At 36.8% G+C, this 24,282-nt stretch overlaps 1 protein-coding gene across 6 annotated transcripts in view; it reads right to left on the reverse strand.

The window, feature by feature from the left end:
• SPOPL (speckle type BTB/POZ protein like) overlaps positions 1 to 24,282 on the reverse strand; it is a 66,538-nt gene that overhangs the window by 19,883 nt on the left and 22,373 nt on the right. For 3 of the 6 annotated variants that reach the window (XM_010381594.2, XM_030916608.1, XM_030916609.1), the window contains exons 2-5: positions 3,363 to 3,500; positions 3,053 to 3,174; positions 2,625 to 2,776; positions 644 to 771 (exon numbers count right to left, since the gene is read on the reverse strand). The exons of 1 other annotated variant lie outside the window; for it this stretch is intronic. In XM_010381594.2, coding sequence (XP_010379896.1) covers positions 644 to 771; positions 2,625 to 2,776; positions 3,053 to 3,174; positions 3,363 to 3,440 — 480 coding nt within the window. In that variant the 5' untranslated portion in view covers positions 3,441 to 3,500. The remainder of the gene's footprint in view (positions 1 to 643; positions 772 to 2,624; positions 2,777 to 3,052; positions 3,175 to 3,362; positions 3,501 to 24,282) is intronic. 2 more of the 6 variants (XM_030916612.1, XM_030916610.1) reach the window with 1 other exon arrangement.

Consider the following 24,282-nt stretch of genomic DNA (forward strand, 5'->3'; position numbering starts at 1 on the left):
TGATAACATGACAAAAGCAAATCCAAACATCAAATTAGGACAAATCATAAGTGTACGTTATTGGCAGAGGCAATGCTAGTAACTTTCAAAATATGCCATTCTATGCACATAATTACACCTTATAAGTTTGTCAACAGACACAGGCATATCTTAAAAATTTGAGAATTATTTCTTAGAATGCTATTTGATTAGATTAATCCAACTGCCTGAACAACCAGAAAGCTTCTTAATGTTTTCCAGGTACTTCTGGGTTCAAACTGATAAACTCTCAGTAATAATGTTGAATACAATCAATTTGAAAATTTTTTTAAAAAGTGACAATCTATGTCAGTTATTCAGAATGAAGAAAATATTCAGGAATGTTCACATATTCACATTCACAGTCTTTTCAAGAGAAGAAGGATGCAGTGTTGTAGTATAAGTGTACACATAAATTATAGCTAGAAATATGACATGTTTCCAGACTGGGTCATTACATTGATTTGTAGTCAATAATTTTCTACAGCTTTTTCTAGTCAAGAATTTACAAAGGAAACTTGATGAACTATACCAATTAATTTTTAAAGGGTTATTAATCCAGTTTATACTTTTGCCATATCACTAAATAAACCATGGGGTTCCTTAGAATAAAAGATGTACCCACCTCACAAAATAATGTAAGCTTGTCATCTGGTAAAAGACCATTAGCTTCGTCAAGCAAAAAGTCCCTTCTAATGAATTTTTTAAAACCCCAGTCCTTCCCTTGCACAAATCGATATGCTCTTTGGCTTTCTGGTGGAAAACAGAATAGAGTTTAAATAAAATAAATATCCAAGAGACTTTTTAAACATGGTAACACAGCTAAATGTGTGAAAACAGGACTTGCCAATACATCCATCATAAAAATTGCAGATATTTGTGTTTATAAATCAAATGTCGTAAGAGTTTTAAGTCAGGTAGAAACAGTAACTTCACATGCCTACTCAATTTTAGCCATTGTCAATGAGCTCAATTTCAGACTTCTGGATCTCAAATAGAAAAGTCAGATCAAATGTTATGGAGAAGGAAGAGACCTTTTTAACAATCTAGGCCCTAAAAGACAATGAAATAGGATCAAAATATGTTGGTACAGGCATACTACTCATCATCTAATATCAGAATCTGGTAAGAAACATACATCTTATTTCCTGCTTCTCCCTTTAAAAATGGATGTTCTAAATATCAAGGCATGTTTAAGCTTTCCTGGCATAACCATCCCACTGATTTAAGTTTTATCCAACTATAGAAAAATCCATGAATCTGTGAAAAAGCTAAATAAAGTCCTTTATCATTCTTAAGTCTCCAGACATAACCTCCTCTCCCCTAAAAAGAATTTTTCATGAAAGTCCAAAAGATGCTTTTCATGTAATTTGTAATAGATTTAATAAATATCTGAAGTAAATATTTCAAATGCCTAAGGTACTCTATAACAACTATATACTAGGCAGTAAACAAGAACCTCTACAGAAAGTATTCATCATCTATTATACAAAGAATAAAATGGAAGTGGAAAATCAGTAATCAATCTATCTGAAATACTCCACTATCTTAAGGTAAGACAATATGAAAATATATATTATGTTAGCAATATATTATTTAAAAATGTATGTGAATGTGAATTTTCTGTAATCAAAAGTTATTTGATTCTGTGATTTATTTCTAGAAAATATTATTCTCCTGCCATACACAATGTACATTTCCTACATCACTCTTCTATTATGAAGCTCAAGGCTACTACTGCATTTCAGCTGGCTATATATGTGAATTTTGGACTGAAATTAATAGGCCCTGAAACTAAGAAAAACAGCTCCTTTCAGTCAGTGTTCAATCCACTGCTCAAAAAATTCTAGTGATGAAATATCAGGGCACTCTATCTCTTTCTCATTGTTCTTCAGATTTTATTACCTGGCAAAAAAGGCAAGAGAGAAATTTTTCCTGAGCACCTATTATATATACCAAGCACTGAACCAGGCACCTTACCCTAACAGCAACTATTTTTCATACCAAGCACTGAACCAGGCACCTTACCCTAACAGCAACTATTTTTCTTTTTTTTTTGAGACGGAGTCTCGCTCTGTCGCCCAGGCTGGAGTACAGTGGCCGGATCTGAGCTCACTGCAAGCTCCGCCTCCCGGGTTTACGCCATTCTCCTGCCTCAGCCTCCCGAGTAGCTGGGACTACAGGCGCCGGCCACCTCGCCCGGCTAGTTTTTTGTATTTTTTAGTAGAGACGGGGTTTCACCGTGTTAGCCAGGATGGTCTCGATCTCCTGACCTCGTGATCCGCCCGTCTCGGCCTCCCAAAGTGCTGGGATTACAGGCTTGAGCCACCGCGCCCGGCCAACTATTTTTCTAAGTGACAACTGGGATGTCATTTTAGGACACGCAGAAGTAATATTATTAATCATTTTTACATGTTTTACGAAGTCTAAGACTCAGTAAAATAATTATAGCTCTCTGCTGGATTTAAATAATGGTCAAATTAAAAGTTTCAGGTTAAGCAGATTTTAGTGGAAAAAAGTCCCAGACTTTTCTAGGTAAAGGTGCAGAAGAAGTCCCAATATGTAGTTATACAGGAATGTCTTCACTCAGTTTGCAAATCACTTACCCATTGCTTTTGTTTCTTCCCTTTTAGCATTCAGAAGGGAAAATTTGAATTTTGCTCGAACTTCACTTTTGGGACAGCTGACTAAAAGCAAATACAAGGACAAGTAGTCTTTACTTTCATCATCTAATCCCTTTGGGTTTACCCTCAGGCACCTAAAATAAAACAATAAGCTCACATGGAGGAATACAATACTTGAAAAGCATGAGACAGAGAGAGAGAATACTGAAATCATATGTTAATGTCACAAACAGCACTCCTGTCAACATCCTCACAGTTCTTTATAATTCCCCACACAATAAGGAACATATTACCAATCTAATATGAAATTATAGTAATACTCATTCAGGAACAATAACAACAAAATCATGAGCAGATGATGATCACATCAAAAACAAAGAACAAAAATCCAAAGCAAACAAAAATCTTACCATTTCATTTTGTCACTTGGGCCAGATGAAAATGTTGAACTTTTTAACACTTCACCCATTTCCTCTCGACAAAAACTGAAGTTATTAATGGTCCACATGTAGGAAAATTTTACTACTTTAACCTAAGAGATTCGGAAAACCACTTTTATAATGATGACACTAATACTTTTAACTTGTTACATGTTCAACATCCTATGATCCAGTCTTCTAACACTTCTAATAACTATGGCAAAGTGTTTCACAATAATATTCTCAACATACTGTAAAATTTATAAGTGACATAAAGTGAGGGATTTTTAAGAGCATGTACCTGTGTGTAACACCAGCTTTCTGCTATGGGACCAGTAGACATATCTCCAGGTAGAGGTGGGGTAGGTTCCCGAGACATTGCCACTTTATTGTAGTCTTTTAGGATTTACGTAGTACCCCACACAGTTGACTACCTTACCTACAAAGGAAAGAAGTCTGATGTACTGATTAAAAAATTTAAATGACAGAATCAAGAGGGAAGACATATTTAAACAGACATGAAACAATTACTATCCCAAACTAGGTTATGAAGGAACATGTGAGAATTTTAAATAAATTTAATGATTTTAAGAAATATAAAATAAGTTTTTGTAACATATAACACTTGAAATCTAAACAAACATAGTATTTATAGATAAGATTATTTTGTAAAGACGTGTTCTCCGAAAAATCACACATTTTAAAATAACGTATAGTTTAAGAGTAAGAGCATATACACAAAACCACAAAATACCTTGGAAACATAATGACATCAGTTAATATCTGGTTTACCTTCCTTCACCCTTTCATTGACATAGTCATGAAAACAAAAAGGTTTGCAAAGTTAGAACTATAAATACTAGTTACCCATCTGTCAGACTACAGAATTTTTCATCAAGCAAAACATAGAATGAAATGTAACAGGCAATGAATGCTCTGTAAGAAGAAATACAGACTTTCTACGAAAGTTTACGTCTATCTCAGACAACAGGTTCTCTGATAAGACTTCATCCCTAACAGAGTGCTTCTTACCGAGATGTACTATGTCATAAAATTTCCTCCCAGTTAGTTGTACTATACTTGTACTATATACAATGGGATGCATAATTACCTCTTCATAACCTAACCAGGATATTAGTGACCAGATGCTGCTGCTTTGTAACTTACTAAAAGAAAGAGGCACAATCAGAATAAGCTACATAAGCAGTGCACTCTTGAGGTGCAAGATGGTTTCAAGATTACATGACAATATATGTACTGAAGTCTGGAGAACCCTATGCTACCACAGATAAAACAGACTTTAAGACAAAAATTGTTACGAGAGACAAAGGATATTATATATTGATAAAAGGGTCAATCCATCAAGAAGGTATGACAAGTACAAGCATATATACACCACATAATAAAGTCCCAAACTATATCAAGCAAAAACTAACAGAATTAAAGAGAGAATAGACAATTCTACAATAATAGTTGGAGACAGCAATACCCAACATTCAATAATGCATAGAACCAGGAAGATGGATAAAGAAATAGCAGACTTGAATAGCAGTATAAAATAGCTAGACCTAATGGCCATTTCACCCATCAACAGTAGAACACACATTCTTTTCAAGAGCATGTGGAACATTCTCCAAGACAGACCACTATTGTTTTCTACAGAGTTGGGAGTAGAAACAAAAGCAGAAACAGAAGTTGAATATTTATTTTACGCAAATTCATAGTTAATTAAATAAATGTACTGAAAGAGTAATGATTATTAGACTTATCTGTTAGAAAAATCTCTAGTAATACAAGAGAAGGATGTGTCCTGGTCAATACTTTTGCCAGTGACTGTAAACAAACCTGATAAAATAAGCCATCATGACCAATTTCAAAAATAATAAACCAAGAAAAAATATCTGAAATGCATATAGCACATGAAACTAATTTCCTTAATATATAAAGAATTTGTACAAATAAAACAATAAGTGAATAACTCACAGGAAAGAAACTTATAATTAGAAAAATAAAAGTCAAAACTAAATTAAAAAGCCACTTTTTCCCTATCAAATGAGGAACAATCCAAAAGATGAATGAGAGTATAAGGAGAGGTGCTCTCATACTTTTCTTGTGGGAATACAAATAATATAATAATCTCCCTTATTATTTCCTGGTGAGATTTCTGGCAAGAAGGGAATGATGCTAAAATACAAGCTACCAATTTCTAAAAGTATAAAAATGCAGAGGGTGTTATTTGATGTCCATGAAATCATTTATATGATTTCTGGCAACTTGCATTGATTTCAAAAACATTCACACACACACAAAAATGATGAGATGAGCAAGCATTTCACAGAAGAATGATTACCAAAAAAAAAGAAAAAAAAAAAGTTTACCCTCACTTGTAATCAATGAAATAGAAAAAGAACTCATAACATTTTCTACCTATTGCATTGTCCAAGATTATTTTAAACTGTCAAGCCCTACAGCCAGCAAAATTGCAGAGAAGCAGATGTCACTATACTGGGAATAAGGCTTTGCTATAGATCAATTTTATAATTAGTATCAAAAGAAATTTTGTCAGATTCATCCTATAAATACATCCTAGGAAAATGATTACAACTGTGAAAAAGATAATTTTGAGCACAGTATATGTAATATTAACACATGGAAAATGTGCAACCATTAGGAGTGTATTAAATTTTCTTAATGACAGGGAAGTGTTCAGGATATGTTATATATCTAAAAAAAACAAACAGAATGCCTAACAGGACATCGTTTTTATAAATATAAATAGTATATGGAGGTACCGGTGCATAAAGAAAAACAGACTGGCAGGTGGAGGCCCTGAGTTGCACTTTGGCATTTCAGTGATAATGTCAAATACATCTAAATATTAAAGGCTATCTCTGAGTGATGAGCTTTTTTTCTTATTTTTATTTATTTATATTTCATCAATGTGTTATATTTTAATTAATACAGAAATACAAGTAATTATTTTTAAAAGTAGTGGGAAACATGGTTATTTTCAAACTCATACGGACCACAACAAATACGTAATATCTTGTGTCTATGTTATTATTTAACTAATAGATCCTGAGGTAGAAGGTAAAAAGAAAGAAATCAAAGAAAACGTTAACCTGAATCTTTAAGCTTTTATAAAAAGATACTATTATAATTTAACACTAACAAAATACATAAATAAAAAAGTTTTAGAAACCCCAGACGGTAAAGAGAAAGTTCTTCAATATCTCTAGAAGAGTTATTATCTTCCTGAAGTATAATTCACAACATACCTCATATATAAAAATATACTTCATACACACTTCAAGTGTAATTCATATATAAAAGCAAAATAATCCCAGCACTTTGGGAGGCTAAGGCAAGCGGATCACTTGAGCCCAGGAGTTCAAGACCAGCCTGGCAAACATGATGAACCCCTGTCTCTACTAAAAATACAAAAATAAGCCAGGCATGGGGGCAGGCGCCTATAATCCCAGCTACTCTGGAGGCTTAGGCAGGAGAATTGTTTGAACCTGGAAGGTGGGGTTGCAGTGAGCCAAGATCGCACTACTGCACTCTAGCCTAGGCAACAGAGCGAGATTCCATCTCAAAAAAAGAAAAAAAAAGCAAGCTACATAAAAGGTTACAAGGATTTTTTGTCGTCGTCGTTGTTTTCTCTCCAGCTACTCCTTCAAACCTTCAAAGGATGTAGTTACAAGATGAGGGTATGGAGAATCTGAGTGAACAGACTGTATGTGTGAGCACTTTACAAGATATCATATGTTGTTTATTCTTCAGTAGCTCTGTGAGATGGGTGTTAATACCCCATCTTAATGATGAGTAAAGAGAGTCTGGAAAGCTTACTTTAGAGTTTAAGTAATTAGAAAATAGTTGAACATAAATTTGCCTGGCTCCAAAGTCAACGCTCTTTCCATAGAATCATAGTGCCCTTCCAGATTTTACAAAGCTGAAACAGGCCTTACCGATCTGTTCCAATTCTTATTTTACAAATGAGGACCAAGACGAGAGAAACGGACTGGCACAGAAAATAAGAACTGTCCAAATTTACACTGTTAGATGAATACTAGAACAAAGAACAAAGACAAAGATCTCCCAAAGTCCACTTTAGTGCTATTTCCAGGATTCTACTTTTTTCCTCCTCTTCACAAGAAGAAAAATGAAAATAAAAACAGCAGACTATCAACTACCTATTAACATTCAGGCCTTCCTGTTCTCATTCTTACAGAAAAAGCTTGCAGAGAGGGTACAATGAAACTAAGACCTAGAGAAAAACACAAGACAATCAATCCATATACATCAACGAATAAGTAAAAGATTCTTCCCTATCCCATCGTATAGTCTTAATCATTTCAAGTGTGATATTTCCTACTTTTACTTATTAAAGGGAAAGCAAGATTTGTTATTTGAATAAACATATACAAGACTTTCTACTTCAACAAAATGCTTGAGTGTCACAATGTTTTATATATGTCATATAGACACATACAACTATCTAACTTTATATAAACGTTTCAAGTATTCAGAAAACATAAAAAGAATCACATGTCAAACAATCACGTACCCACCATCCTGGTGCGTCCCTACCACCATCATATTTCCTCTCTTTACCAGAAGTAACCTATATCCTGAATTGCTGATTATCATACCAATAAATTTATTGACATTCTTTAAAAATATCTATGAATCCCTAAACTATATAGGTAGAAATTCATAGATATGTAATAATGTATATACATGTAGATGTCACAAAATAGTAGAGAGCTCCAAAACTCTATCCCTCCACAAAAGAAATGAATAGCTGGTGAAATGGTCAGAATCAGCTTGTTTGAAACTCTGGAACTGAATCAAAAACTTAACAGCTAAGGGAATGCTTAGTGAAGACAGAAGCTACTGAATTTCAGTGAGAAAGGGCTGTGGCATTTTAACACATCTGCTTATTATGGCCCCCTCCCCCAGTTTGGTGGTCCACCCAAGTCATCAACCCTCATTCCTGATACAGGATGCTGGTATAAAGTCATTTGCCCTCATTCCTGGTATAGGGTGCTGGTACCAAAGGGAGCAATAGGGACCTTATTCTAAAACGTATTGTCATTATGTACTTTGACCAGTCTGGCAATTCCCTGAAGGACTGACTGAAGGGCCAGTGTCACCTGCCTTGGAGCTTCCCCGAGGTAGGGGACAGCATTCTGGGATCTGGCATTTATCAAAAACATTAAGAGGCAAATGTATTGGTTATAGCCACCTAAAGAAGGAATCAGAGTTGGCACAAGCAATGGCCAAGCAAAAAAGCCTGGGAAGGAAGAAGCTGGGGAATAAAAGCTTTGGAAAGCTCCCACATGTACCAGGAAATCTACAAAGCCATGGTATGGCCAGGGGCAAACACATCTTGAAAACAGGTAAGAAGGTCCTAAGCTGGCTCACAGTGCTGAGCCAACAGGAAGTGAAGACTAAGGCAGAGTTGTAAATGGCCTGGCTAAGCACTGAAGAAGTGATCCAACAGACAGGCAATCAGCAAAGACTGGAAGAGTATCTTTAAGGGTTCTTATGTTTATGGAAATCAAAAACAGGTTGAAAGTGAAACGACAAAAAAAGATATTTCATGCAGAAGAGAGTTGGGGGGTTATGCTACCATAAGACAAAACAGACTTTAAGTCAAAAATTGTTACAAGAGACAAAGGATATTATATATTGATAAAAGGGTCAATTCATCAAGAAGGTATGACAAGTACAAACATATATACACCACATAATAAGAGTCCCAAACTATATCGAGAAAAACTAACAGAATTAAAGAAAGAATAGACAATTCTACAATAATAGTTGGAGACAGCAATACCCAACATTCAATAATGCATAGAACCAGGAAGATCAATAAAGAGATAGCAGACTTCAACAGTAGTATAAAATAACTAGACCTAATAGCCATTTCACCCATCAACAGTGGAACACACATTCTTCTCAAGTGCATACGAAATGTTCTCAAGGATAGAACATATGCTCGCTAGGCCACAAAACAAGTCTCAACAAATTTTTTAAATATTAAATTATACAAAGTATCTTCTCTGATTGCAGTTGAATGAAACTATAAATCAGTAACGGAAGAAAAAAAATTAAAATTCACAAATGTGGAACTACCAGAAAACTGACTCAGGAAGAAACAGAAAATGTGAACAGACCCCCATAACCAGCAAAGACTGAACCATTAATGAAAAAAGCTTTCAGCATGACAACTTAAGGAGTTACATGGACACACTCCCCAGCAAATTTGGTGAAAAATATAAAAACACTGCTGGAAGCACAGAACAAATGAAGAAACATTTATTCAAGAAAATTTAGTAGAGACTATGAGAAAAGTGAGAGACTGTGGTGTTTGAACCAGGACCTGCTCTGTCCCAACTCAAGGAGTTAGAAACTCCACTCCAGACTGGTGTAGCAACAAGCACTGTGTTCCCTCTTCCAAGAGGTCCAGTCAAAGTCTTCCTGTGACAGGAAGGATGTCAACATTTCTTATCCTGCCTCTAAGGGAGGAGACCACCCCTCATACTGTTTTACGCCCAATTTCTGCCTCCAAAGAAAAAAGAAGTAAAAACTAAAAGGCAGCCCGGGTGTGGTGGCTCATGCCTGTAATCCCAGCACTTTGGGAGGCTGAAGTGGGTGGATCACGAGGTCAGGAGATCGAGACCATCCTGGCTAACACGGTGAAACCCCGTCTCTACTAAAAATACAAAAAAAAAAAAAAAAATTAGCCGGGCATGGTGGTGGGCGCCTATAGTCCCAGCTACTGGGGAGGCTGAGGCAGGAGAATGGTGTGGACCCGGGAAGTGGAGCTTGCAGTGAGCCGAGATCATGCCACTGCATTCCAGCCTGGACGATAAAGCGAGACTCCTTCTCAAAAAAAAAACAAAAAACAAAAAAACAAAAAAACAAAAAAAACTAAAAGGCAGAAATGAAATCCACAGGCAGACAGCCCGGTGCTACACCCTGGGCCTAGTAGTTAAAAATCAACCCATGACTTAAGTGCTTGTGTTATCTATAGATTCCAGACACTATATGGAGAAGTATCATGAAAATCCCCATCCTGTTCTGTTCCATCCTGATTACCAGTGCATGCAGCCCCCAGTCACGTACCCCCTGCTTGCTCAATCGATCACGACCCTCTCATGTGGACCCCCTTAAGAGTTGTAAGCCCTTAAAAGGGACAGGAATTGCTCATTTGGGGAGCTCGGTTATTTGAGGCGTTAAGTCTGCTGATGCTCCCGGCTGAATAAAGCCCTTTCCTTTCTCAACTTGGTGTCTAAGGGGTTTTGTTTGTTTGGTTGGCTCATCCTGCTGATATTCCACGTGAATGTAGCCAAGAGGTAAGGGGCTGGCTCCCTTCTTCAAATCAGTCACTGCTGGAAAGGGGAGGCTCTACTTTGGGCATGGTGCTGTCGGGGTAACAATCACTGTTGTCTTGACTTCTAAGCTGTGGGTTCCATACCAGGAGCGTGAAGATAAGAAGAACTGAGGTTACTGCCTCTCTCCAGCTCAGCTCCTACAGTAGACATATCACTGGGAAAGAAATACCATTGTTCATTACTCCTTACTCCAGAGCCTGGGCTTGGAGATGTTTGCCTGTGGAAAGAGGTGGACCATAAAGCAGACTGCTTTTTATCTCTTCCCACAGAAACAAAGTTCATTTGCAAAGAAACATGCAAGCATGATCTGAAAAATAGTAGAGGCTGTGAGAGGCAAATGAGAAGAGACTGGAGGAATCAATGGACACAAAAGCTAAACCGGACAGTTGATTTGCCCCCCCCAAAAAACAGGAAAAGAGACGGCTGAGAGGAGTCCACCTGGGTTCAGAAGAAATTTCAAGCACTGACTTAGGGAACTATTTCTTCAAAGGAAACCAAATTTGACGAGTCTGCAGAACAACATAATGCCCCAGGGCATTGTTGAAAACAGTGCAATTAGCACTAGATTAATGGACCTTAACAGATGTGTGTAGTCAGGCAAAAAGAGAGCTCTGCCAAACCACTATCACCCAGGATAACTGGGAATACCCAAGGTTGCTTCCCCAGAGGTGCAACATCAGAGGCTTAAATTAACACTGTGTGTGTGCGCGCGCGGGGTGGGGGTGGGGGTGGGGGTGGGGGTGGGGGTGGGGTTGGGGGCGGGGCACTAAATAGACTCCACTTGAAACAGTCCATAAACAAAATAAGCAAGAAGCAACAGCATGCACTGGAAGGAAGAAACCAGTTCCAAGAATTTCTCAATATACTACGTAAAATGTCTAGCTTTGAATAGAAAATTACAAGGCATGAAAAGACAGAAAGTATGACCTATATGCTGGGGAAAAAAGCAGATAACAGAAACCGTGATTACACTTACATGTTGGATTTAACAGACAAAGCATTCCAAATCGTCATTAATAAATATGTTTTAAGAACTAAAGGAAAACATAATCAAGGTAGAGGAAGGTATGATGACAACGTAAAAAAATAAAACAAACAAAAAGAATGTCAACAAAAAGGTAAAGGTTATTTTTTTTTTAAAAGAACTAAATACAAATTCTGGAGCTGAACAATACAACTGAAATGAAAATTCACTAGAGGAGGTCAACAGTAGATGTGAACTAATAGAAGAATTAGTGAACTTACAGACAAATCAATAGAGTTTATACAATTCAGATAGAAAAATATGAAGAAAAATGAACATCTTCAGAGAACTGTAGGACATTATTTCAGGCACACTGACGTACACATAACAGGAGTACCAGAAGGGGAAGAAAGACAAAAGAAGCAGAAAAAAATAGCTAAAACAATAATGGCTGAAAACTTCCTAAATTTATTGAAAAGCAATAACATATACATTTAAGGAGCTCAATCAAGTCCCAGTAGGTTAAATGCAAAGAAATCCGCAAACATATGGATCACAGTAAAAATGCTGAAAAAGACAAAAAAAAAAAAAAAAAAAAAAAAAAAAAAAACCTCACTAGAATGGCTATAATTAAAAAAAAAAACAAAAAAACAAAACGGAGTGGGGAATCACCTGCACTGACGAGGATGCAGAGAAACTGAAATCCGTGCACATTGCTTGTGGAGATGTATAACGGTTTAACCGCTGTGGAAAACAGTTTAAGGATTCCTCAAAATATTAAACACAGAATTACCCTATGATCCAGCAATTCTACCCCTAGGTATGTATCCAAAAGAACTGGAAACAAGTGTTCAAATGACTGAGACAAAAATGTTCATTGCTGCAGTATTCACAATAGCCAAAAGGTTACTAGCTAATAATCCATCCATTGATGGACAGTCCAAATGTTCACCAAGGAGGAATAAATGAATTTTTAAAAAGTGGTACATATACACAATGAATTTTCCTTTTTTTAAACAGTGTCTTGCTCTGCCACTCAGGCTGAAATACAGTGATGCAATCACAGCTCACTGCTATGCCTAGGTAATTTTATTTTTTATAGAGACGAGGTCTCACTGTTGCTCAGTTTGGTCCTGAACTCATGGGCTCAAGGGATCCTTCCACCTCAGCCTCCCAAAGTGCTGAGATTACAGGTGTGAGCCATTAAGCCTGGTCACACAATGAAATAATATGTAGTCATAAAAAGAAATAAAGTATTGATGCATGCTACAACATGAATGAATCTTCAAAACATTATGCTAAGTGAAAGAAGATAGGCACAAAAGGCCACACTGTATCATTTCACTTGTATTAAATACTGGGCAGATCCATACATACAAAAAGCAGATTAGTAGTTGTTAGGGCCTGTCGGGAGGGGGAAATGGTTAAGTAATTGGTTATGGAGTTTCCTCTGGGACTGCTAAAAGTGTTCTGGAACTAGACAGAGATGCTAGTTGCACAACACTGTCAATGTACTAAGCCACTACTGAACTGTACTTTTTATTTTAAAAAAATGATAAATTTTGTATGAATTTTACCTCATTTTTAAAAAGTACCTGCACATACATGTCCATATGCAAATATATACACATTTCTTTTGTGATTGAAAAGTAATCAAAGTTGTCTCTTTGTTTCCATGGGAGACTGATTCCAGGACTCCCATGGATACCAAAATTCACAGAGGTCAAGTCCCTTATATAAAATGGCATAATAGCTGCATTTGATGTACACATATCCTCTGGTATCTTTAAATCATCTCTAGATTACTTAACACCTAATACAATGTAAATGCTATGTAGTTGTTATACTGTGCTGTTTTATTTGAATTTTTTAAATTATTGTATTGTTAATTTTTTTTCGCCAAATATTTTTGATCCACAGTTGGTTGAATCCTCAGATGCGGAATCGGTGGATACAGAGGGTCAACTCTATAAAACATCTTCTGTAACTATTGAGTCTAAATTAGCCACTATTAGAGAATAAAGTACTAATTGTTATTTTTAATCAGCCAAAGGAAAAACTATTAAGTTTCTTTAACAAATGTCTTCAACTGTGCAGTATATCAAGTGTGTTAGCTATCAGGCTTCTAGACTAATAAAATATATAAATTCCCCAGGAAAGTAGGGTTAAAAAAAAATCATGCTGTCTAAAGAGTATTATCAAAATTTTATACAGTTATAAAATGAGACTGATGTTTATGAGCTACGTCTTTCATTGTTATCTGCAATCAGCTCATTCATCTTCTAGGAGGTAGCTTAATCAATTGTGATTTAATTACACACATAGCATTTTTGTTTATTAACTCTACAATTAACAAATGGTAAATTACTTAAGAATTTTGAAATACCACCATATTTATGCTAAAAGTCCTCTGAACTGCTTCAGGATGTTATAACAAAATACTGCCTGAGGTCAAAACAACTTTATATATATGATGAAAAAGAGTTAATATAATATGTAATTTAACATATAGTTCAACAGTTTTGCTAAGACTGTACTAGGGAGTATAATTAGATTCTAATAAGTGTTTAAGGTGATAAAATAGTAATACACACATACATTTCTTAAATCCATTCAAATTAAGTATACAATGACTTTAGGGAAATACAATAAACATTTATTATATGCTTAGATATATCATGTACTCTAATGAACCCTGGGGTACAAAGACAGAACACATTCCCTACTCTTGGCAAAAACTATAACACAGTAGAGGATACAGACACTGAGATATTTTGAATATGATAATATGAGACAGAACTGTACAGAGTGATAATGAAGCACTTCAGGACAGCAAGAATGTCCTGAAGATATTCCCTGAGCTGTATTCTATAGGAAGCAAACAAGATTATAGGAAGACCACAAACAATAGCATAGATTTTAATAGCAAGAGTTATATACTGAGATCAATGTGAATCAGTGCTTTGCCATGAATTCTGTGATCTTATAGATACTGGGCCTCTCCTTTGTTTATTAAATTATTATAGCACCTCATTGCCCTATGGTTCCTGAGTGGATAATAGGAAATTTTATACATATACACACTCTTACCACAATGTGAGTACTGAATAGAAACAGTAAGTAAAACTTTACTGCTGACAGTTGACGGTAAAGATGGGCAGGGGAGATAAGGCTGGTAATGATCAAAACAACGTATATAAAAAGTACTTAGAGGCTATCATGAGATCTTCTGCTTCTGGGGATAATGGAATAACTGGCAGGTAAAGTAAATTCTGCTGAGAAATAGAAAAACTCGAATAAAAATAAGTATGTTTAAAGGTATCTAGAGCTGCTCAAGCAATCAGGACAAAAGATCACAAGATTCCAGAGAAGGGAGAACAACCTAAAGATGGGCTGACATTTCAAGTCATCACAGAAGTAAAAAACGAAAACAAGGCCAGGCATGGTGGCTCATGCCGCACTCTGGGAGGCGAGGCAGGCAGATCACGAGGTCAGGAGATCGAGACCATCCTGGCTAACACTGTGAAACCCCATCTCTGCTAAAAATAAAAAACAAAAACAAAAACAAAAAATTAGCTGGGCGTGGTGGCGGGCGCCTGTAGTCCCAGCTACTCGGGAGGCTGAGGCAGAAGAATGGTGTGAACCCGGGAGGCAGAGCTTGCAGTGAGCCGAGATCGTGCCACTGCACTACAGCTTGGGCAACAGAGCGAGACTCCATCTCAAAAAAAAAAAAAAAAAAAAAAAAAAAAAAGCAAACAAAAAGAAAAATAAATAAATTGGGCTGATAGACTACCACCACTTTTCTCCCCAAGAATATCTGTGGATTGTAACCATAATGCAAGAGCGAGAATCCATACTTTACCCAGACAGAGCCACTGCCATGGGATGAAACTATCAACAAAGATTCTGTTGGCCTCATGGCGCTGGAGATAAAATAGGATACCCAAGGGGTTAAGATCCTGGTGAGGTGCTCTTTAAGACTTCTGCCAAATGCTGACTTTGCATGAAGCAGTAATTCAAGCAGCAAAGTTTTCAGACATCTTACACTGCAAACAAGACAAGGATTAGAGTTCAGATTTGCCAGAGAGTGTCCCAAGAATTTAAGACTCTAAATTGAAACACCTGTAACGTAAAGCTAGACTGTATGAAGACAAATCAAATGTACAAATAGCCTTAAAACAGTCTTGATTCACTTTAGTCCCTGACTGGATAAAAGCTATCAGCTCCCACACTAACATGTCTAAGAAAAGAAATAATAAATCCTGTCTAAAAGAAGATTATCATCTGGAGCCTTCACAATTTTTACAATGACAATTATTCAATCAAAAATTATCAGGCTGCCAAAAAACAGATGCCTATGAATAAAAGCTAGGAGAAAAAAAAAAACAAAAAACCAGGCAATGGAGTTTTACCAATAATTTAATTTAAAAATAATCAAATGGAAATTCTAGAACTGGAAAATAACTGAAATTACTTAATATAAGTTGAATAGACTAAACAGGAAAAGGTAAGACTAGAAAACTTTTTAAAAGATCAATGAAGATATTTTCACTAAACCAGAGAAAAAAATATAGGTATTACAAAGAGCCTAAGGCAAACGTGAGACACAGTGCAAGAGTCTAACACCTATTTAGTGGAGTCACAGAAGCAAAAGAGAGAAGCAATATTTGAAGAGATAAGTAAGAATTTTCCAAAACTGGCCAACGAAAAATTGTAATGTCTTGGGGCTTAAATATAAGTAGAATTAAAATGCATGCCAACAGTAATGTAAAAACCAGGAGGGATAAATGGAGTAAAAAGTGTTCTTCATAGGGAAAAAGGTATTCTAAGTAAGGTTTTAGCATTCTTGGGGAAGTGGGGTAAAAATAATGCTTGGTGGTAGCTCAAGTTACTCCATTAAGTACACCGTAATCTCTACAGTAACCACTACAAGAAAAGATAGCATAACTAAAAATAAAATAAAGATTTTAAAAAGGAGAGAAAAAAGATTATAAATAAGTATATAATTATATTATTTATAATTACATTTTTATACATAAGCCAAAATATTCCAACTGTTAGACTAGATTAAAAATTAGAATTTATTAATGTAATTTATTCCATTAACAGAAAAAGAAGGGAAAAGATCACTTTGATAGTTGCAGAAAAAGCATTTGATAAAATTCAATATCCATTCAGGATGAAAATGCTACACACTAGGAATAAATCCTTAATTTTAAAAGTGTCTTAAAACACACACACACACACACACCCTACAGTAAGGTTTCCCTGAGAAATGGGAATGAGACAAGAAGACTACTATTACCACTTCCATTCAACATGTACTAGAGGTCCTATCCAGTACCTTAAGGTAAACATAAATAAACAAAAGCATAAGAATTGGAAAGGCATAAAGAAAATGGTCACCATTCACAGATAACATGGTTGAGTCAGACAAACTAACAGGATTAACAATGAAGTTTGTCAAGGATGCTGTATTCAAAGTTAGCATATAAAAATCCATTATATTTTTATGTTAGCAACAATCGGAAAACAAAAATTTTAAAAGATACCAAAGTATAATTTAAAAGTCTACTTCCTAGAAGTAAATCTAATGAAGGATGCAATCTTTATACTGAAAACTACAAAAGATATTAAGAGAAAGTACAGATAATGTAAAGTAATGAAGGGATATATAATATTCATGAATTAGAAAATTCATTATTGTAAAGACATCAATTTTAATATATTCAGACTGACTTCAACCATTGTAGAAAACAGTGTTGCGATTCCTCAAAGACCTGAAAACATAACTACTATTTGACCCAGTAATCCCATTATTGGGATATAGCCAAAAGAATATAAATCATTCTGTCATAAAGACACATGCACACACATGTTCACTGCAGCGCTGTTCACAATAAAGACACAGAATCAACCTAAATGCCATCAGTGGTAGACTGGATTAAAAAAAGGTGGTACACCACAGAATACCACACAGCCATATAAAAGAACAAGATCATATCCTCTGCAGGAACATGGATGGAGCTGGAGGTCATTATGCTTAGCAAACTAACACATGAACAGAAAACCAAATACCACAGGTTCTCACTTTTAAGTGGCAGCTAAAAGATGGAAACACATGGACACATAGCAAGAAACAACACACTGGGGCCTATTAGAGGGTAAAGGGTGGGAGGAGGGAGAGGATTAGGAAAAATAACTAATGGGTACTAGACTAACTAATACCTGGGTAATGAAATAATCTGTACAACAAACCCTCATGACAGGAGTTTACCTATATAACACACCTGCACATGTACCCCTGAACTTAAAATCAAAGTTTTAAAAAAGTATATATTTTCAGACTAACATATAAACTCAGTGTAATAACAATAAGAATCCCAATGCTGCTTTTTGTGGAAACTGACAAGCTGATTCTAAAACTTACATGGAAATGCAAATGGGTCAAGAATACCAAAGCAATTATGAACAACAAAGTTGAAAGACTTAGAAGTAGAAAACATAAACCTAAAATACAGCAACTGTAATTAAGACAGAGTGGTACTGGTGGAAAAACAGAGAAGTTGACTAAAGAAAAAAAAAGAGTCCAGAAACACACACACAGGCACATGCATACACACACACACACACACACACACACATACGCAAACAGTTCATTTATGACCAAGGTAACAATGAAGAACAGTATGGAATGGGGTGGTCAAAAACATATTCAAAAGGGCCATAAAGAATGTATCATATTCATTATAACTTTATAGAAGTACACACAGAAAAATGATACAAGATGGGTATTACTTATTGGCTTCCTATGAGCCCAATTATGCAAAGGGCTCTACTATTTCAGCAGGTGCCTCCTAAGAGGGACAACCATTTCTAGTAGCTAACTTCTCTCTGCAAGTATACTTGCTACTCATTCCAGCAAGCCACTAACAAACTTCTTCACCAAGAGCTTTCAACTCGTAATTTTTCTCCCCAGATATTATAAAAAGAACTATTTTGAAATTTGGTTTATAATAATCTGCTTCACAGTCAACTTTGCAAAAACTTATCTGTCCTATAAGGAAGGGGCTATCTAAAATGCATAAATAACATTTTCCTGAAAAGAGGCAATTTAAAAACAATGAGAACAGATTTTTTTCTAAAGGTTTTCAATATGCCAGACTTAAGTATTTATCTAATTGATTCTCAAATTAACTCTAAGAGGAAGATAATAACTGCCTCTGCCAATATTACAGATAAGTAAACGAGGTTGCAAAAATGCAAAGTAACCTACTCAAAGTCCTAGCACTAAAATTTGGCAGCACTTGACTGGATTTGAGTCCAAGCTTACACTAAATTCCTTAAGACATGTCCTTTCCAGAATGTAAGTAACAGACAATGCTTGGTTTTAAAAACCCAGAACAAAAGGGAGTCATACCGTCTTGTCAATTCATATGTGACAATAGTATACAGTTTTTCTATTAATTTTCTGATTTCTAGATACCTGAGTCATATATTGCAACCAAGATGGAACTTTGAGAAAAATGTATATGGTTCAAGGCAGTGAAATGAACACATTTATCAATCTCTTGTATTTCCCAACACCATACTCAATGAGATGACAACAAATTTTTACAAAAAAAAAAATAAATAAATAAACCAATAACAACGTTAGAAAATAAGAAAGGGTGTGATACTGGTAGATCAGACATTTTTAAAAATCCAAGTCAGAGGAATGGCAATAAATTAGCAGAGATATAAAGGGAGATAAATCACAATCCAGGGTACTGTAAGTATCCATGTTTCTTTCAAGGAGGCCCAAAGAAAAATTAACCTTTCATCACGTACACAAAGAACAGGAAAAGGTCAAGAGGCAAGCCTCAGAGTAATTATTTTAGAAACAGTATTTAGGCTAGATGAGACAGCTGGGGCTCTACCCTTCCCCCAGGTGGCAGTTGCAGCTTTTACCATCACGGCAAAGCCAACAATTGCCCTCTAAAGGAAGAGGGCCACCTGTCTGGGTATGTTTCTTGTGAGAGTGCCAATTCCTGAGAGACAAACAGGATACAGCGTGGACTAACTCTCAATACCATAGCAGACATTAGGAATGAGATGTGAAGAAAAAGGAGGAGAAAAGATAACTTCTAACAGAAATTAAATAGTATTAGAGCACCCTCCCACACAAAATAAAGCCCTCCTTAGTCTGACATGTGTGACAGTTCCCAACTTACGCATGCAACTTCAGGGGAGTCATCATGTGGAGACACCTTGCCCACTTATACCAAATGTGCCCATAACCTTTCCATTCAAGAAAGAGGATGCTGGGGAAACAGATCTACACAACTGCACTGAAGACCATGACAGCCAGATACCGTCTTTAAGCAACACAGTCCCTCATCCTAACATATGAACGGAAAGCCAAGGATAACAGACATTTGGGGAAAACTAATAGATAAAAGAGAAGGTACAAAATGGGAAGAAAAAAAATTAACAAAGAACTCTCACAGAAATGGAGACAATTCAGGGGACTGAATGGTATACTTTTAAAAAATTTCTCATAAAGTACAATTGAATAAAACAAGAACAAGCTGCTTTGAAAAAGTGGTCAGAAACAAAGACTTCTTGATTAAAAATAAATGACAAAATAAGTTTAACGTGCAAGATAAATAATAATATGGTCATAACTGATGCATGAGTAGAAAATAAAAGATAAAGGCGACTTCTGAGGAAACAGATTAAAAACACAAATATAGGAAATATGAGAAATCAGGGAACTGCGGATCACACTGGGGAGGTCCAGTATTGATCTGACAGGTGCTTTTAAAGAAGGTACGACTAGGAGCAACAGAGATATGTAAAGAGAAAAACACAAGATTATTTCCATAATCTGAAGGGAGACACAAGTTCATAGACAGGCCTCATCAACTGCCAAGAATGATTACTGAAAAAAGATCTATACCTAGACACATCTGGATAAAACTCCAAAATTCCATTAAAAAAAGAAAATCCTAAAACTTCTATGTTATCTACAAAGGAACAAGTCAGACTAAAATCTGAATACTATATTAAGGCAAAGGGTAAATGCTGTTAAGAAAAAAAAAGCTGAACTTAGAATTCCATACTCAGGTTGGGTGCCATGGCTGCTGCCTGTAATCCCTGCACTTTGGGAAGTCGAGACAGGTGGATCACTTGAGGTCAGGTGTTCGATATCAGCCTGGTCAACATGGCGAAACCCTGTCTCTACTAAAAACACAAACATTAGCCAGGTGTGGTGGCAGGTGCTGTAGTCTCAGCTACTTGGTAGGCTGAGATAGAACAACTGTTTGAACCCAGGAAGCGGAGGTTGCAGTGAGCCAAGATTGTGCCACTGCACTCCAGGCTGGGTCACAGAGCGAGACTCCATCTCCGGAAAAAAAAAAAAAAAAAATTCCATACTCAAATTTATTCAAGAATGAGGACCAAATAAAGGACATTTTCAGATAACATGTACTTGAAAAGTCTGACATCCTGTATTTAAAATGTATTCTGAACCCAATTAAACTCTAAATTTTTTTGTATGGCACACCCTTATGAGTAAAAAAAAATCTGAATATACTCTCAGTATAGTTTTATAAAATATATACATCACTATATTAATATATGTATTATAAAACATACCAAAATAAAAATTAAAAATTGTAGATAAAAATTAACACATAATTTAATTTATAATAAATCCTGATACTCCCATAAATTATTTTGTGCCTCCTTTTACATTAATGTCTAATTTTAAATACCACAGCTCTAACCAAATGAAGAAGAAAACACAGAAGTGAAGACACAACAGAGCTGAATAACCTCAGAGGAAGAGTAGGAAACAACAATCAGATGAGAATCCACAAGAATTTTCCACTTGGAAAATTTTCAATTGATGGAATTTTCATGTACAGAGGATTACATTTCATACTGTAGAGATATTCCACTTTGTTCCATAGTAAGTATTCATATAATCATCTATTTCTAGACTTAAAAATCATTAGAATTGATTTAAAAAGTAAAAAAAGTTATAGTCAGAACAAAATGCAAATACCTTGATGATGCAAAAATAACAACTAATTAAAATTTTGAGACTGAAGGAGTAAGGAAAGGAATAAGACTATGATTCAGAAACATGGGTAATACTATCTAGGCTAATAAAGAACATATAGAACATTATAGAAACCACTTATATAAGTAAAAGCAAGCACAATAAAACTGAGAGTGAAGGTGAGAATGGATGATATCCTATTCTCTCTACTCTCTTACGTAATGCAAAAACTGATACAGTTACAACTTTTTTTTGAGACAGGTTCTCATTCTAACTCAGACTGGAGGGCAGTGGCACAATCAAGGCTCACTGCAGCCTTAACTTCCCAGGCTCAAGTGATCCTCCTGCCTCAGCCTCCTGAGTAGCTGGGACTACAGCCATGTGCCACCATACTTTGCTAATTGTTTTTTTGTTCTTTTGTTTTATTTTTTCTACTTTTAGTACTGATGCAGGTCTTGCTGTTACCCAGGCTGGTTTCAAAGTTCTGGCCCTGAGCAATCATCCTGGCTCACAAAGTGATGGGATTACAGGTGTGAGCCACTATGCCCAGCCAAAACTTCTCTTTTTATAAAAGCACTATTAAGTAGGAAAAAAGCAGTATGTAACACAGTATGTCAATCATCTGGAAAACTGAAATCAGTTACTGACTGCCAGTCAGCTCACGTGAAACATTTCTACCACCCTGATACAGTTTGGCTCTGTGTTCCCACCCAAATCTGATCTTGCAGCTCCCATAGTTCCTATGTGCTGTGGGAGGAACCCGGTGGGGGATGACTGAGTCATGGGGGCGGGTCTTTCTCACGCTGTTCTCATGATAGTGAATGAGTCTCATGAGATCTGATGGTTTTTAAAACAGGAATTTCCCTGCACAAGCTCTCTTCTCTTGTCTGCCACCATGCGAGACATGTGTTTTGCCTTCTCCCATGATTGTGAGGCTTCCCCAGCCATATGGAACTGTAAGTCCAAGTAAATCTTTCTTTTGCAAATTGCCCGGTCTCAGGTATGTCTTTATCAGCAGTGTGAAAAGGGATTAATACAGTAAACTGGTACCAGTAGAGTGGGGCGCTGCTGAAAAGACACGTGAAAAATGTGGAACCAGCTTTGGAACTGGGTAACAGGCAGAGACTGGAACAGTCTGGAGGGTTCAGAAGGAGACAGGAAAATGTGGGAAAGTTTGGAATGTTGAATAGCTTTGATCAAAATGCTAATAATGATATGGACAATGAAATCCAGGCTGAGATGGTCCCAGATGGAGATGAGGAACATGTTAGGAGCTACAGCAAAGGTGGGTCTTGTCACTTTTTAGCAAAGATATTGGTGGCATTCTGCCCCTGCCCTAGAGATCTGTGGAACTTTGAAGTTGAGAGAGATGACTTAGGGTATCTGGCAGAAGAATTTCTAAGCAGCAAACCATTCAAGAGGTAACCTGGGTGCTGTTAAAGGCATTCAGTTTTATAAGGGAAACAGAGCATAAATGTTTGGAATATTTGCAGCCTGACAATGTGATAGGAAAGAAAATCCCATTTTCTGAGAAGTTCAAGCCAGCTGCATAAATTGCATAAGTAATGAGGAGTCGAATGTTAATTCCAAGACAATGGGGAAAATGTCTCCAGGGCACATCAGAGACCTTTGCAGCAGCCCCTCCCATCTCAGGCCTGGAGGTTTAGAAGGAAAAAATGATTTAATGGGCTGGGCCCAGGGTCCCTCTGCCCTATGCAGTCTAGGGACTTGGTGCCCTGGGTCCCAGCCACTCCAGCTGTGACTAAAGGGGGTCAAGGTACAGCTCAGGCTGTGACCTCAGAGGGTGGAAGCCACAAGCCTTGGCAGCTTCCATGTGGTGTTGAGCCTGCAGGTGCACAGAAGTCAAGAATTGAAGTTTGGGAACCTCTGCTTAGATTTCAGAAGACGTATAGAAACACCCAAATGCCCAGGCAAAAGTGTGCTGCAGGGGTGGGGCTCTCATGGAGAACCTCTACTAGGGCGGTGAGGAAGGAAAATGTGGAGTCAGAGTCCCGCCCCTGCCCCCCACAGAACCCTACTGGGTCATCTCTTAGTGAAGCTGTGAGAAGAGGGCCACCACTCTCCAGACCCCAGAATGGTAGATCCACTGACAGTTTGTACCTTGTGCCTGGAAAAGCTGCAGACACTCAACATCAGCCTTTGAAAGCAGTCAGGAGGGAGGCTGTACCCTGCAAAACTACAGGGGCAGAACTGCTTGAAACCATAGGATGCTGCATCAGCATGGCCCGGATTCAAGACATGAAGTCAAAGGAAATCATTTTGAAGCTTTAAGATTTGACTGTCCTGCTGGATTCTGAACTTCCATGGGGGCCTGTAGCCCCTTTGTTTTGGCCAATTTCTACCATTTGGAACAGCTATATTTACCCAATGCTTGTACCCCCACTGTATCTAGGAGATAACTAACTTGCTTTTGATTTTACAGGCTCATAGGTGGAAGGGACTTGTCTCAGATGAGACTTTGGACTGTGGACTTCTGAGTTGAGACTTTGGGGGTTAACTACTCAAAACCAGTTGGAAAGGTATGATTGGTTTTGAAATGTGAAGAAGATATGAGATTTAGGAGGGGCCAGGGGGAGAATAGTATGGTTTGGCTCTGGGTCCCCACACAAATCTCATCTTGTAGTTCCCATAATTCCCATGTGTTGTGGGAGGGACCTGGTGGGACATGACTAAATCATGGGAGTGGGTGTTTTACGTGATGTTCTTGTGACAGTCTCATGAGATCTGATGGTTTTAAAAACGGGAACTTCTCTGCACAAGCTCTCTTGTTTGCTGTCATGTGAGA

This window comes from Rhinopithecus roxellana, chromosome 14 (genome assembly GCF_007565055.1).
Source record: "Rhinopithecus roxellana isolate Shanxi Qingling chromosome 14, ASM756505v1, whole genome shotgun sequence".
NCBI lineage: Eukaryota > Metazoa > Chordata > Mammalia > Primates > Cercopithecidae > Rhinopithecus > Rhinopithecus roxellana.